Source organism: Thalia democratica, chromosome 1 (genome assembly GCF_965202585.1).
Source record: "Thalia democratica chromosome 1, ktThaDemo2.hap1.1, whole genome shotgun sequence".
Lineage (NCBI taxonomy): Eukaryota > Metazoa > Chordata > Thaliacea > Salpida > Salpidae > Thalia > Thalia democratica.
Window position 1 is genome coordinate 65,933,313 of NC_139165.1, and position 15,201 is coordinate 65,948,513.

Below are 15,201 nucleotides of genomic sequence, written 5' to 3' on the forward strand. Positions count from 1 at the left end.
TCTCCGTTTGAAAATACAAGAGAACGTAGGATTACACAAGGTACATAGTTCAAAAATAAAAAGCAATTTTAGCGTAATTTTAGATAAATTTTAGTACAAAATTAACAGTTTTGATATTAAACAAACTTGTAAAAACTGGAGCTGTTGAGATAATTCTAACTGGTGCTTCTGATTTGAAATGACTGCTGATAGAACTGTATTTTTTCAACAAGCGTACAGTAAGGTTATTTTTATACTATTTTACGGAATAAATCAACGTAAATGTTCGCTTATACAATTCTATTAAACAAGCAAAACAATGTGATATTGAAAATAGATACTTTTTATACTTTATAGTTCATCTTATCAAATTACTGTAAATCTATTAGCAAATTTACAAAGAGCTTATTGCATTTTAATTAGTTTTTATAGTTTTTTGGACGGTAAGTTAATTATTTTCGGTACAAGACTCGTATAAAACTTTAAACAGCGTTTCAGAGATAAAGAATAACCTTTTGAGAAAATTTAAACTACTTAGTAGGTGGGCTTGTAAACTTTAATATTCCGCAATCTTCCTATGCAATTAAACGACTTTATAATAAGGACAGGTTTTAGCTAACACAGACGATATGTTATTTAAACTGATCGGCTACCCGTTAATTCTCGCTGAGGAAGTTATTAAAGTTTTAAATGTAAAGATTATGTCTAAATCTTATCGCCAATGTTATCTATGTTTGCTTTACTTTGCGTTTTTGTGCTTTCTGATGTATTTACTGTGGTTTTCTTGTGACATCTCAATATATCGACCCCTTAATATTTCTTTAGCAACATACGTTGTAATATAAGCTTTTTAAAATTTCTAATTAGTCTCAAGATAAATTATATATCTTTTAAGTTTTCAAACACTAAAGTTACTATGAACAAATATTGTGCAGGTATCAAACTTGACCATTCTAGAATTTTGTAATATTCTACTTTTTGTCATCCACTAAAAACAAACAACTTCGTATGAAACTTAAGACGGTGAGTGGTACTATTTGATTAAACTAGATTGATAGACTTGATTATTGTAATATGTAGATAAAATAAGAAGTAAACTATTGACTAATAAAATAAGCTGATATTTTGTAAAACAACTATTTATCCCTTAGAAATAAATGTATGTAATCATTAAATAACTAGATATATTAATACTAAAATGAGCAAATATAGATACAAACCAACTTAATGATTTGTATCATTAAGTAAAGTACGATTTCAAAACAAAGTTTTTTGTTAAGTTTTAGTTTAATACTAAACCAATTCAGATGTTTTATCATATACCAGGTTTTAAAATGAGCTAAGAAAGCAAAATACTTTTCTCATCGAACTTTAAAACCGCTACTTAAATATTTAAAATATGGGTAATTATGCACTATTATTGAATATCAGATGAGATTGTAGATTATCTATACTATTAAGACTAGTTCTGACAGTTTTTTTTATTCATACTAAAGAAACAAACTTGGATAAAAAAAATTCACACGCCGTCGTATAAATTCCAGTTCGTATGTTTTGCTTAAATCACATCAAAAATTCAATTTAGCGAAACTAATGTTAAAAAAATTATTTGTTTTAGTATTTTATTTTTTCATTGAGTTGAAAAGATGCGGCAGCTTAAATTACGTTTTTTTCAAAGATATTTGAAACTTTTACTTATTTTTCGCAGCGAATTCTCATGGACTTTTGTTTATTTACGAACTTTTACGTTTAAACGCGAACATTAATTTTAGTTTCACGACAAATTGTTTAAGCGCACGCAATTAGCAACAATTACAAAAGTGGCGGAGGCGGTAAATTGATGACAGGGTTGTCACCCTGAACGGCCGATGAAGATTGACGCCATCTATAATTGATCAACGACAACATATCGCTACTTCTTCGAACTTTGCAGCTCGCTTCACGCGCGGCCTTCACCGCTCTGTTTTGCTACAAATCGACGTTTCGTCCGGCGATTTCACACCAAAGCGCGCAAATTTCAAGCTTGCAACTGTGAAAATGTTTATTTAGTTTACTAAACAGTACTGTGAATTCTTTGAATTCAATGTAAACAAAAACGCTTTGCAAAAACGTTATACTTCAGTATTTAAAATTTCTAAACAAATTTTTTAACCTGCTATCTAATTAACAAGCTTTTCATCAGGAATGAACGAAGATACACCAGATCAGAAGCAAAGCGAAGGTAGTCAGGGTCCAATTCAACAGCAACCACACTCACAACAATCGACACCGCCGAGCATGATTGAGCACGGTCAGCACCTCATTCACCAGCAAAGCGCGCAGATGCACCCGCAGCAACGAGACGAGGCGTCCCTCATGCAGGAGTACGCTCACCAGCAGTACGAAGCATCGAAGCACGCCCATCACCAGCAGCAGCAGGACCACCCTCATCCCCAGCAGCACCCCGACAACCTGATGCTGCCCAAGGTGGACCCGGACCACGGCATGTATTACGACCAAATGGGGGCCGGGCCGAGCGGTGGCCAGCACATGTACCAGCTACCCCACCACATGGGAATGGGCGATATGGGGGAGGGGGGCGAGCTTGCAGTGATGCGGGGAGGATTTGGAAGGCCGCGTTTGCATGTTAGTACAATTTTGAATATATAATTGTAACACTTTCCGCTAATTTACATAAGTAGCAAATAGTACAAAATTTTTACATTTATACGTTTAACTTACCAAAAACTGCCTACAATTAGACCGAACATTTCACATAAGTACTTATTAATAAAGTGTGTATATAAATAAACTCAGATGTTGTATTTGTTTCAATAGACTTTTATATAGATAAACATTGAGAATACTTTATTAAAGAATAGAAACAAGTATTTTAAACTTGATTTTAAAAATAACTTGAAGTTTGCAGCTTTTTATTTACTAATAAAATTTACAGCCTTTAAAGCAAACTGGTATGAGTAGACCGCGGGGAAGACCAAAAGGTTCAAAAAATAAACGTCCAAGAAAGGTAAGCCGTCGTTAATAAAAAATACAAAATTTAGTGGCAATTAATATAGTTTTTATTTAAAAAACGTTTAATTATTATAATTTTTTTAATTTTTGAGGTATAGTAAAGCATGTTTATCATTACAATGCTGAACAATATTAACTTAAAAATTTACGGGAACTTTGATTTAAAGTAAAAAATGTAATCTAAAAACTTACAAGGTAACTTATCGAATATTTTATTGATAAAAAAGTATACAAGATCACTCAAAAATAGTTGTGTTAGTTATAGCTAAGGAAAAAGCGTATGTAGGTGGCCAAAACTAAATAAAAAGTAAAAACTAATTTAAGTGCGTTGCGTAGTTTGATTGTATCGCCAACTAAAAGATGATTGGTAAAACAGCAAAAACAAAACGGTAAAGACAAAACTGCTGCCTTTAAGTTGTGATGGCTGGCGACTCGTAGACTGCGTCGGCTAACCCTGACTCCTCAAAACGACATATTGCCGGTGGATGGCTGATAGCCGGCTTAAATACTAATTATTCTGACCAGTGTACTACCCTACCTGCCTTATTAACCAATTAATTTTGCATGAGCTTTTGTTTCGTCGATGTGTTTTTAGAGCTCGCACACAACGAAATTTTATTTATATGAAAAGCTTTTAGCGCAAAATTTATTTGTTTTACGGGATGCTAATTTACATGGATATGGTTTAATTTAATTATTTTTTATAAACGAAAAACTAACACTTTCTTATTTGAATGTTTTACTTTTACATGGCTTCGCTTCTGAATGACGAAAAAGCAGCAAAAAGACACAGCGGTAAGTGTTTTATAATAGCATACTGATTTGTGTTTTGTAGTCTTATAAAGTTTTGCATGCTACAAATTGTAAGGGTTTTAAAATTTCTTATTTTATAATCTTAATTGTTGTAAGTGTTAGTTTAAAAAAATATTGAAAACTAATTTTTATAATATAAAGTGCCCAAGTATCTTTTGGCGCAGTCTAATTAATGTCGTAAAGTTCTAATTTAAGATGTGTTGGTTTTAAATATATGTCGTAAAAGTTTTTTTACGTGAATGTTATAAAATTTAAAAAGTAAACCCAAATTTTACAAAATAACTTAATTTTGATGTTGAATGTTACGAATTTATTTTTTACTATCCAAACTAATTTTTGAATAAACTCAGCTACAAGTTGTTCTAAAAAGACTTGTTTTTTCTCGAGTTTTAACACTCAATTACGATAATTGGATCAAATTTTATTTTTTTACAATAATTCTATTTATAAAGCTTTGATTTTTATTATTAAGCTATCTATGTTTAAATGCCTAGTAAATGTTAGGTTTAAAAAAATCGATCAATAGTTTTGATTTGAAACAAGTTTAATTTGTTGTAGAAATTTAAATGCTTTTAGTTTTATTTAAGTATGACTTAGCATAGCAGCATTAAAGAGAAAAGTAATGTTTAAATTTAATATTTAAAATTTCATGAATCATTAATTATTCTAACATCACAAGGTTTTAATTTTTATAAAAGATGTAAAAACAGCGCCAATCAGTCTACTTATCTAAACTATAATAATATGCGATCAAAAATAAAACTAGCAGTACATTAAAAGCAGCTATTGTACTTAAATACAAACTATTAAAAAGAAAGGCACACTTAAATATTAGCTTTAACAAAATTTGAAAGGTTAAACATTAGACAAAAAACAGAAATGTATATATTTGCTAAAATTTAACACTTGCGTCCGACGGCGCCAACTTTTAGATCAAGATGAGTGGATTAAAATTTTATTTCAAAGTTTTATAAGCACTAGTTTACACCTATACTGACCTTAAAACGGTAGTTCGTTGATATTTATCATTGTTTTCGCTTAATCCGCGTGAAAGTCAATGAGCTTTTGAGTTTACCAGGTCAAGCTATCGCGTTAAATTTGCTCGTAGCTACGAGCTCGTTAGCAAAAGTGACGAAAAGCAATTAAAAATTAGTCTGCCGAAATCAACACGAACGGGATTATATTTTGCGTCTACAAAGGTGTCTAAAGCTATAAACTTAGACTAAACTAGCGAGTAGAGGTTTTGCATGTGTTGTATGCACCAATTTGCGCACACAGCTTAACAATCACTCTCTGAATTAATTACACGAATTTCGTGTGCTAGTGACGTTCTTCTTTGTCATTTGTGATTGTGGTCAAACAAACAACTTTGCGCTTATGATTCCACTCTGCGCTGCTAATCTGACATTTGATTATTGTGACGTAACGACTGACTCTTACTACGATCGCTAATTAAACCTTTATTGTTTATCGTAGTTTGTTTGTGTACAAAAAAGACAATAGTTTAATCTAACTTGTTTTGTGTATTTTTGATTTTTTCAATTTTTGTTCAGTTTTCCGATAAAAATTGTTTGTTGGATCTTTAATAAATTAAAAAAAAATTAACTTGTAATTTCAAATTAAAAAAATCAATTTTATTTCAATTGTTTATAAAACAACAATCTTTATAAAATTAATTTCATTACCGATCTTCTAACATTGATACTTTAATAGCTTTTACTTTATAAAATACTGTTTAATAAACTTGAAATTATGATAAAGTTTCTGTATAAAGTATTAAAAACCTTCAAAAGTTTTATTTTATACAGAGAATTGAACGACCTCCAAAAAGGCCACGCGGTAGACCACGAAAATGGGTAAGCTTTTTTAATTCTTCAAAAATTTTTATAAGTATAAAAGTAAACTTTCTAGTTCTCTCTGTCATTAATGTCAACGTTCTATAAAACTTAAGTTAGTTAATGAACTTGTAGAATTTTTTTTCAAGCCTGAAATGTTTTTATAGATTTCGCAAAATATAATTTCTTGTACAATTAATGGACTTTTATTGGTTATAGAAAAAATTACATTGTTAAGAATTAATAAAATAGTAGTAACTTATGCCTAAAAGGTTAATATATAAGTCTACTATCAAAGGAAGACCAAACTTGCAAAAGTTTAAACTAAGAGAAAAAAATTGTCTGTACACATGTGACACTTTTAAAAACTCCTCTATATAGCCTTTAACATTTGTAAAAGCAGCAAGCTTCGAAACCGTTTAAATTTAAAAGATCAAAATTTATGATCAGTGATAAATCTAAAGCAAATAAGTACGACTTTCCCGCTTGTACTTCTAATCATGTCGAAGTAAATCGACAACAAAAATGCAAAACGGTAATCGAAAATAAAAGACATTGTTTGGTATCGTGGATCGTTGCCGTAGCAACGGCCATAATCACCGTGGCGACATATGTTCAAAATCGAGCGTTCATCATCAGTAAGTCGTTGCTGCTCTATGCAAAGGTAGACAGTTAAAAGGGCCATCTGGTCGCGAGGCAAGCATGTAGCAACGCGCGAGCAAGCGGCCAGTCGATAGATAACGCTGATGACTTTTGCTATGGTAACACGGACGCTACTGCAATGATATCGGACTGAGGCTAAATTCAGCCGGCTTATCGATTTCCAGGCAACCGCACATAATTGTGCATCAGCGTTTCGAGCAGGCCCCCGTATACTTGCTAGCTTGTATCTGCTAACCCTTTTGCTCACTGATGTAGTTCGATTTCATACTGTTTACGTTGTAATTATTTGAAAACAACTGAAATACTGAACAGAGTAACGTATTTGTTCCGAGGTCCAGCTATTTTTATAAGTTCTACAAAGTTACATTAGCGTGACCAAGTAGTTTTCATCAACTATTATGTAGTTTTAAGTATACTAGTTTGGCAATTCCTTTTAACACTATGAAACTAGTTACTTTGTAAACAAGAAAAAGTTTTGGCCAAGTTAAATTAACTCTTTTAAAAATAAAATATTGTTGAACTATTGATGGTTTTTTTAGTTTATCAAAATAAACAAAGCATTTTCAAAAGATTATGAACTACTATTAAATAAACCTAGCAACTGTTTTTAAAATATTTTACAAAGTGGTTTAAGTACTAATCAATACTCTTTTTTAGTAAGAAGCTATTTAATTTGTTTTTAAACGACATCACTAAAATTAGCCAGAGACGCCATTTAATAAAGACGCACTTTTGATATTTTTATAACTAGCGTTTTTAAACTAAACTTAATCTATCACTGTAAGCTTTTATCACTGTAAGCTTTTATTTATCTAAAAACTTTAAAACAAATTAAAATATGGAATAGAATAGCATTATTTACAAAAAAGTGTATTTCAGTTTACATTTTAATAAACCGTACCTAGTATATTTTGTTTCGTACCGTAAACGTTTCTGTATAAAAACAAAACTCTCTACTAAATCTTAAAACTGCTATACTGTCAATTGGTTATTATCACCTTTTTATTTTATAACAGCCACCAGAAATGTACGAGGGTTTCAACAGGAGCCAGGACGCACACATCAGACAGCTCCAGCAGCAGAACATGGTTAGTAGCTTATCTTTGTGAACTTTTTGTTTGTTGTCACAATCAGAACTTTATTTTTGATTAAGTTCGCAGTTAAACTGGGCTTCATATCGTAGTTTTTAAATAGATACAACTATGATAAATCGTAGATAAATGTCAAAACAGTCTACTTATACATATGTAACATGTTATTTTAAATTTTACAGTATTTTAGTAATGCGGTTTCAGACTTATTATAATTTTTAGCTTGTTAAAAGCTTTTGAACTTAAAATCAATAAAAAAAGCACTACTTTTATAAGTGCTTTTTAGTTAAAATAAAAAAATACAGTTTTTAAGTTTTTTACAACTATCTTAATAATAAAAAAAACAATAATTGTTTCTAGCTATTTTTTATATTACTACAACAACTAATAGTTAAGTTACTACCACTTGACTGTTTTCCCGAATAAAAACTATCCTGAATCACTGTTGCCTATTAAAAAAAAACATGCATTTACAAAACGTGAAAAGTATTGAATTAACATTTTATCGATTATACCGAAAATAAAACTCGCGCTTAAGGCTTCATGAGGCAAAACTAAAATGTAGAAATAAATCACCTCAGACAGAAAGTGAAGAATTTTAAATAAACTGTCAATGCGTTTGGCATATAGTTTAAGCACGTGTGTGTATGCTTCTATTTTCGCATTGTTTATTTCGGCCATACCGTGCGAGCCGGCCATTATTTATCACTGTTACCGAGATCCACGCGACGCAGCAGCCCTCTACCAATATTTTCAAAAGACGAGCAGCGCGTTTTCACTGGTTCGCTCCGTCGACTTATTATTACATATTGATTTGTGTTAATGTATTGACTCGCGGGCTGCGACGAGCATTCGCGTGAGTGAAAGTCATAAGAGTTTTGCAAATGACTCATGCTGCCGCATTGCTTAATGCGTGTGGTCAGTAGCAGCAGCATGTTTTGTTGTTGGCACGTACTTTCAGACTTAGCATCGCAGCCACATTGAAAAAATGGTCTTCAACCATTTATTTTTAGCCAAAACTTTAGAAGTCTTTTGTGCTAGAGATATTGAGTTGTGGTTACAGAGTATGAGAGTTAAGTTATGCTATTTCGTTGATAAGTAAAAAAAAATACCAAATAACTTATACGTAGTAATTTAAAACAAACATATAAAGTAACATTCCTTAGTTTTATTTAGCTTTATCAAAAAATAAACCGTGACTGGGAAATGTAGATATGAACTCATAAAGTGTATAGTATTAAACTGTAAAAAGTTTTTATATAAAAGTGTACTTCTCGATAAAATATTTTAACACCTTTCTTACTCAAAATTTTAATTCGCTTATTAGAATAAACAGTTTTAATGCTTACAACTAACTTTCAAGAAACTTTTTTTTCTGAAACAAAATAACATGTTTAAACAGTTATAACAATAATTTACTTTTGATACAATATTTGTTTAATTATTATTACTTATAAAGTTTTTAAAAAATCACATTACTTGTACAAAAATCAAAGAACATGAAAGTATCTAAATTAATTGTAGATACACAGCAAAAACGAAAAAATAATTTGATTTAAAGTAGTAATAATATTTCTACTATATACATGAAACAGTATTACCAACTCTTTTTTAAAAATGTTCTGTCAACTATTTCGTTTTTTGCAATGCTGTATTTCCAATCACTAAGAATTTTTTACGATTAACCTTATTTATTGATCATCATTTGACCTATACAAAAGTATTTGTTATTACATAGTGATTGTAAGACTTTGATCTAGCTGTAAAGTAGCTAAATAAAAAAAAAGTACTTAAAAAAATTGGTTTAGTTAGTAATTTGAAACTTTAAAAAGCTAAAAAAATTCTCATTAAAGTATTCGTTCTTAAAATACAAATAAATAGTTCTCTTTGTATGCTCGAGCATACTCTAGATCTTTTGTGACTTTTTAATACTTAAAAAGTATTTATTTAGCCGATTATAGTTATATTGTTGTTTTTTTAGTTTATTATAACTAAACAACTATTTTAAAAATGTTAAGTACATGTAAAATTAATAGCTTGTATCAATGTTTTTCCTATACATAAATAACAAAAAAAAATTGAAGTATTTGTATTTTAACTTTAAAACAAGGCTTATATATAGTACCTAGGTATCTCAGTTAAAATGTATATATTTAATTGTAAAAAACATTGTATTAACATTTACTACAGTTTGTCAAATCGAAAAGGTTAACTATATAGTTAAATAGAAAGATAAGTTAATAAAACTCCTTTTTTAATTAAGTATCGGATAGTTTGTAATAATTTAAATAATAATATTTATGGTAAAAAACTAATTTAAAAGCTGTCTAAACTGTGGAAAAAAATGCTTTGAAAAATATTTTTTGTTTATTACAACATGTTCAATTCTTCTATTTCAAATGTTTAATTCTATTTATAAGAACATAGAATTAAAACATTCCTTTTTAACCTTTTTTAACCATAGCTAGTACTATTCTATTAATAAGATTAAATTAGTGTGAATTGCATGTACATTGATATATAGTTTTAAATTAAAAATGTTATCAAAATAAAGTTTTCTGTTATTAAATATATTTGTAAACATGAGCTTTCCTAAAACTTAAAAGTTAAAACAATTAAGAAAAACTCATAGCTAAAAACAGTTTCCAAAAAAATGTACACCACAGAAAAAAGTTTTCTTTCGCACCATAAATTTTTGAATAAAACATATTTATAAACCCTACTCTTAAAATAGCAGTTTCTTATAAAATAACACAAGCTTAAAAATAATAGTTCGATACATAATTAGCTCTACTTTTTCGAAACTGTACGTATGAGTTGGTGTTCAAATAAACGATACTGAGCAATACATTTAAAGGTGTTCTAAAAATAGTTCAAAGATTTATTACTAAATTTTTCAACGTTTGTAACTTTGCTGCCGATTTTTTTTTCTATTCAAACTAGCAGTGCAGTTGCAATGAAAACTATTGATTTCTGCAATGTTTGCAAAATATAATTAATCGCTTACTTTCTATTATCTGTCACCTCGACGCTAACATATGTTGCCTAACATTTTTTTTCTGATCCGTACACCTCAGTCACCTACTTACCCTCTGAACTTTAATCTTTAAGCACACCAACGGAATTCTATTTTTATACTGAAGTGAATAAATTAAACTATTTTTATGCATGCGGTTTAAATTCTTTCCAGTTAAAAAGTTTTGCAATGCTTAATTTGTTATTCTTTTTTTTTAAACTAACTTAAATAACTATTTTTATTTATAGATTACAGGCATGCCGATGGGAATTGGGATGCAAGGTCCGAGCAGCAGCGGGAGCGACGAGATGATGATGGCCATGACCTCCAACCAACAAGGAATTCCAATGCTCCCGTGCTGTCAGCCTTCCTCAGTCATGGGAGGAAGGCTGGCTCAAAACGTCGACACAACATGCGACATTTTTCCGCCATCCGGAATGCCTCACCCAATGCAACAACACCATCTACATCCGGGAGCGCCGGGTCAGCAGCCGACAGAGTTCCTGCGCCAGTATATGCCGCACATAGACGTGGACAGCAACGTGGCCATGATGATGCAGATGCAGCACCAAGGTGGAGTCCCTCACCAGAACGAGCCGATCCAGCACCGCGCTTCAACCTCCATGCACCCTTCACCCTCCCCTTCCTCGATGGGACCCTTCGACCCGCCACCGTCGTCTTCTACCGGCCCCCAGCAGCACAACGTCGCCGTGACAGAGCACGAGCAGCACATGTTGTGGTTGCAACAGCAGCAGCAAGCGGAGATGCAGCAACAGCATCACTTGCAGCAAACACCGCACACTACCTCCTAATACTCCAAAGATTGAAAATTGTGAGCAAGTTGCTACCTCCGATATCTTGCGTCAGTTTCCTTAACATGATAAAAGTAATTTTATATGAAGACCGAGTTTGGCCTTTGAAATGTTTATTAATTGTGACATAATACCAAAAAGTTTTACACATTCTGCATTTAGTTTTTTTATTTTCGTTCTAGCTTATACACTTCTTTTTTTTTTCCAAAGAAACATCTAGCTATAACAAAAACAGTTTTTTACATTGTTTGTACATTGAGTTCATGTCTTATTTTTGGTTATAATATATAAAACCTATTGCAAGTCTGGTTCTTAAAACTTCTAAAACTTTTTCAAAGTAAAAAATTTACAAATAGTAGAGTAAAAAAACTTCGTTTTAAATGAATTAAGATTTAGTTGTTATAGGTACATACACTTGATGCCTGTTACTTTTTGTTTTTTTATTTCTTTTGCTTTTTCGCTTTCGTTTAGATAACAACAGTTGATTAGTTATCATGCTGAGATATAACTAAACCAAAGAGCCGTACTTTTATGTTAAATAGTTTAAGGCATGATCATTATGAAGATTGTGCCTTCGTGAACAACTTGTCAACAATAGTGTCAAAAGAACATAAATCTAGTATGTTTAATTTAAAACTCACACGCTTTAAAAGTTAACAACAATTAAAACGAACAAAAATATACTTAAATAACAAAATTTAAGTGTGTAAAAACCATACAAACATTATTGAAAATTAAATTACCAAACTTACACCACTTTTTTTGAAAGAGTTTTGAACTTAATCGTTAATTTTGTTGTAATATTCAGTCACATTTTAAGTTTGTAAGGAATAAAAAACTGTTTCTGTTTCTGCTTTGTTAAAAGTTTTGTTACTTAGCAATTATGTTTGCATGCCTTTTTTATTGTGAAGTGAAAATGTTTAAAGGATCATTGTGGAAGTCAGTGTCGTTTATTTATTACCTTTTTGTTTTTTTATCATTAAAATTAAACACCTACAGCAATCGTTATTCTTATTTTTAAAGCTAACATCAAATAGTACAGTTATATAACTATTTTACTTCTTGATATACTTAGATGTAAAATTAAAAAAAAAATTGTTGCATTAGCTGTTTAATTGATTATTAACAAAACTAACAAAACATTTCTGCATACTGTCAAAGTATAAATGTTTTTTGCTAGTTTAAAAACTATGTAAACAACTATTAGCAACCCAAAACAAAATACTAAAGTTTGAGTAGGTTGAACTTTAAAAAGTACTAAATAAATACTCTTTAACCGTCGCAACACTATAAATTTTTTGAACTTGACTGAATAGAAAAAAAAAAGTAATATAGTAGTTCATAAAATCTTAGTACTAGGTAGATACCACAAAATAATTTTTACTAATGTTTTTCTTACAATTGATTAAATGCTAAAATAAACTAAATGCTGAGAACTGTACTTTTAATTATAATATCATTAAAGATGAAACATTTAAAGTAAGTTTTTAAAAGTAGTTGTTTGTGCAAATTAAGCTTTAATTTTGACATGTGCATTTATAACAAATTTAAGTTCTAATAGTTATGAAGATAGTTTTCTTATTTTTAATCTGAAGTCTTCTTATTTTGCTTAATCTAGTAAAATAAAGAATTTTAGACGAAAACTAGTTACTTGATTACATTTATTACTTACCCATTTTTTAAGTATTTTACTAATGAAAATTTTTTTAAACTAATACCGAATAGTTATTAAGTTTTGGTTATTAAAACCTCGTAATTATTATTCAAGTAAGATACGAAATGAGGTACAAAAAGCCTTTTTTACTTAACAAATTTGATAGGTTTTAAAAGTATTTGTGATAAATAAACTATTTCAATGTAAGTTTAAACTTGTTTATGCTCTGTTCCTCTAACTTCAAAGTTTATACATCTATATTTTCTTCTTAAATTAAAACTTTTAAATCTTCTTTCGAAAATGATTAAAAAAAATTAAGAGTTGCAATATTTTAACACATATCCATTAAAATTCTTTTTTTTTTCACACGAATAAAGCATACAGAAAATATAGTAAAACACTTAGAAAATAAAAGAATTGATTTATAATTAAAAAAAACAATTCTTTCATTTGTTTAAGTTTTACGTATAGACATTTTAAAGCGTTTACAGATAAACAATCGCTAATGAGTAATCATTTTATTAACTTATATACACCCAACAAAAATTTGTTTGCGAAACATACTAAATGTTGTCAACTACATCAAAACTTTTTATTCGGAGTGATTACCATAACAAAAGTTTTTTACACTCTGTGTGTACCTCTAAACAGAAAATGGCTATGCTTGATTCATCTTGTTTTTCTTAACTTGGTTGTACTCAATGAATTGATTTAGCTTTGTAGCTAGCTCTTTATTGACCTGCTAGCCATCAGGAAAAAAAAACAAATTACAAAGAGTTTAAATTAAAAGTTTTAATGACCAAACTAAATCTGTAGTAGCCAAAACATAATTGTTGTCACAAAAACTTTGCGAGTTCCGTGATGTTCACTAACAATGACGTAATTAAACAAAAACCGTCTGAAACAAAAGCTGTGGCGCCTCACCTTTCGATTCGTCTAACAATTAACTTATGCGGTTTAAACTTAGGGGCTAACAAGCAAAACTGTTTCGCAATCAAACCAGACAACTTTGCTTATTTTAGATTTATTTGAACTTTTATGACTGCTTATGAATATTTAATACATAAATTAACCGTCTTAAATTTATTTTACAGACTGCAGATAATAACATAATTAATTATGTTATTACTTACTTTTTCCTCTTAAGGTCAATGTTATTAAAGATGAAAGTTTTGTATTGTTTCAGATAAAAAATGTTTATAGTATCTAAAGTAGTATACAAAATTGAAATATTAACAGCATTTTTAAACATAAACTGTTTTCCTTAAAGTACGCTAAAATATAGAAGCAGTAATAAATAGTAATACACATGTAAGCCTTTGCTTGTGGCTGTTATACCAGGTAGACTATTAAGCTATACTTTTGAGCAGTTAATACGCTGCACCTGCAAGCACATGCCTTATCGTTTAGCTCAATGCTTTAAATGACAGCTTATAAGTCATTTACATTGCTTTCTTTTAAAATTTACCTTTAAAAAAAGTAATGTGTATTCATTTTTGGAAGTTTAAGGTCAAAATTTATGTAAAAAAGTTTTTTAAAATGCTTAAATTTGTTTAATACTCTCATAACTTACCTAGAATTATCTGACTTAAGTGTCTTGATGTTTTGTGTGCAAGTTGAGAATTTAACTTATTACTTCTTTCATTATAAATTGTTTGAATATCAGTATAATACCACGCTTTAACGTAAAACTAAGAAATTTAAAGCATTCTATTTAGTGCTGCATTAATCAAAAACTATCTTTTTGTAATTATAAAATTATTTTTGCTTTTAACTTAATCCATAAAAAAAGAACTAAAACTGAGTATATTTGAATAATTTCAGCTATGAGTATATATTTTTTCAAACCTTAAGGAATAAAACAGTTATAAACAAAATAAAATTCAGAATAGGTAAACTTTAAACAATATAAGAAATAAAACAGTTCTTAAAATGTTTCTACTGCTGAAAATTAAATTTAGTAATGAAGTTTTTAAAAAATTAAAATTAAATTTATTATTTACCTATGTTAACTAATGTTTTTAGCATATCAAAAACATAAGTATAGTTCATTGTAAGTATCTGAACATTACATTTTCATTGCAAACAATAAAATTAAGGTATTTTGATACCTCTTTTTCAACTAAATATGTTTATAAAACATAAAAAAAGACTACAAAAAGATCTTAGTTTTAGTACTAAAGTAAAAGCCAAAACATATGAAGCCAGTAAATTTAATTTTTTCAGTGTTTCAAAGTCCGAAGGCTAATACATTTAAACATGTATGGTTTACGTTTAACATTCTTAAGTTTGTTTAAAATTACTACTAAAATAAATGTACTTCATT

General features: G+C 29.5%; 1 protein-coding gene across 1 annotated transcript; it reads left to right on the forward strand.

Annotated features, from left to right (window-relative positions):
* Window positions 1-106: 106 nt before the first annotated feature.
* Window positions 107-11,267, forward strand: LOC145846838 (uncharacterized). Its single transcript, XM_082953426.1, has 7 exons — window positions 107-223; window positions 915-1,002; window positions 2,162-2,604; window positions 2,915-2,986; window positions 5,613-5,660; window positions 7,319-7,390; window positions 10,658-11,267. The coding sequence occupies exons 3-7, from the start codon at window positions 2,164-2,166 to the stop codon at window positions 11,219-11,221; spliced, it is 1,197 nt and encodes a 398-aa protein (XP_082809552.1). The 5' UTR covers window positions 107-223; window positions 915-1,002; window positions 2,162-2,163; the 3' UTR covers window positions 11,222-11,267.
* The last annotated feature ends 3,934 nt before the right edge of the window (window positions 11,268-15,201 follow it).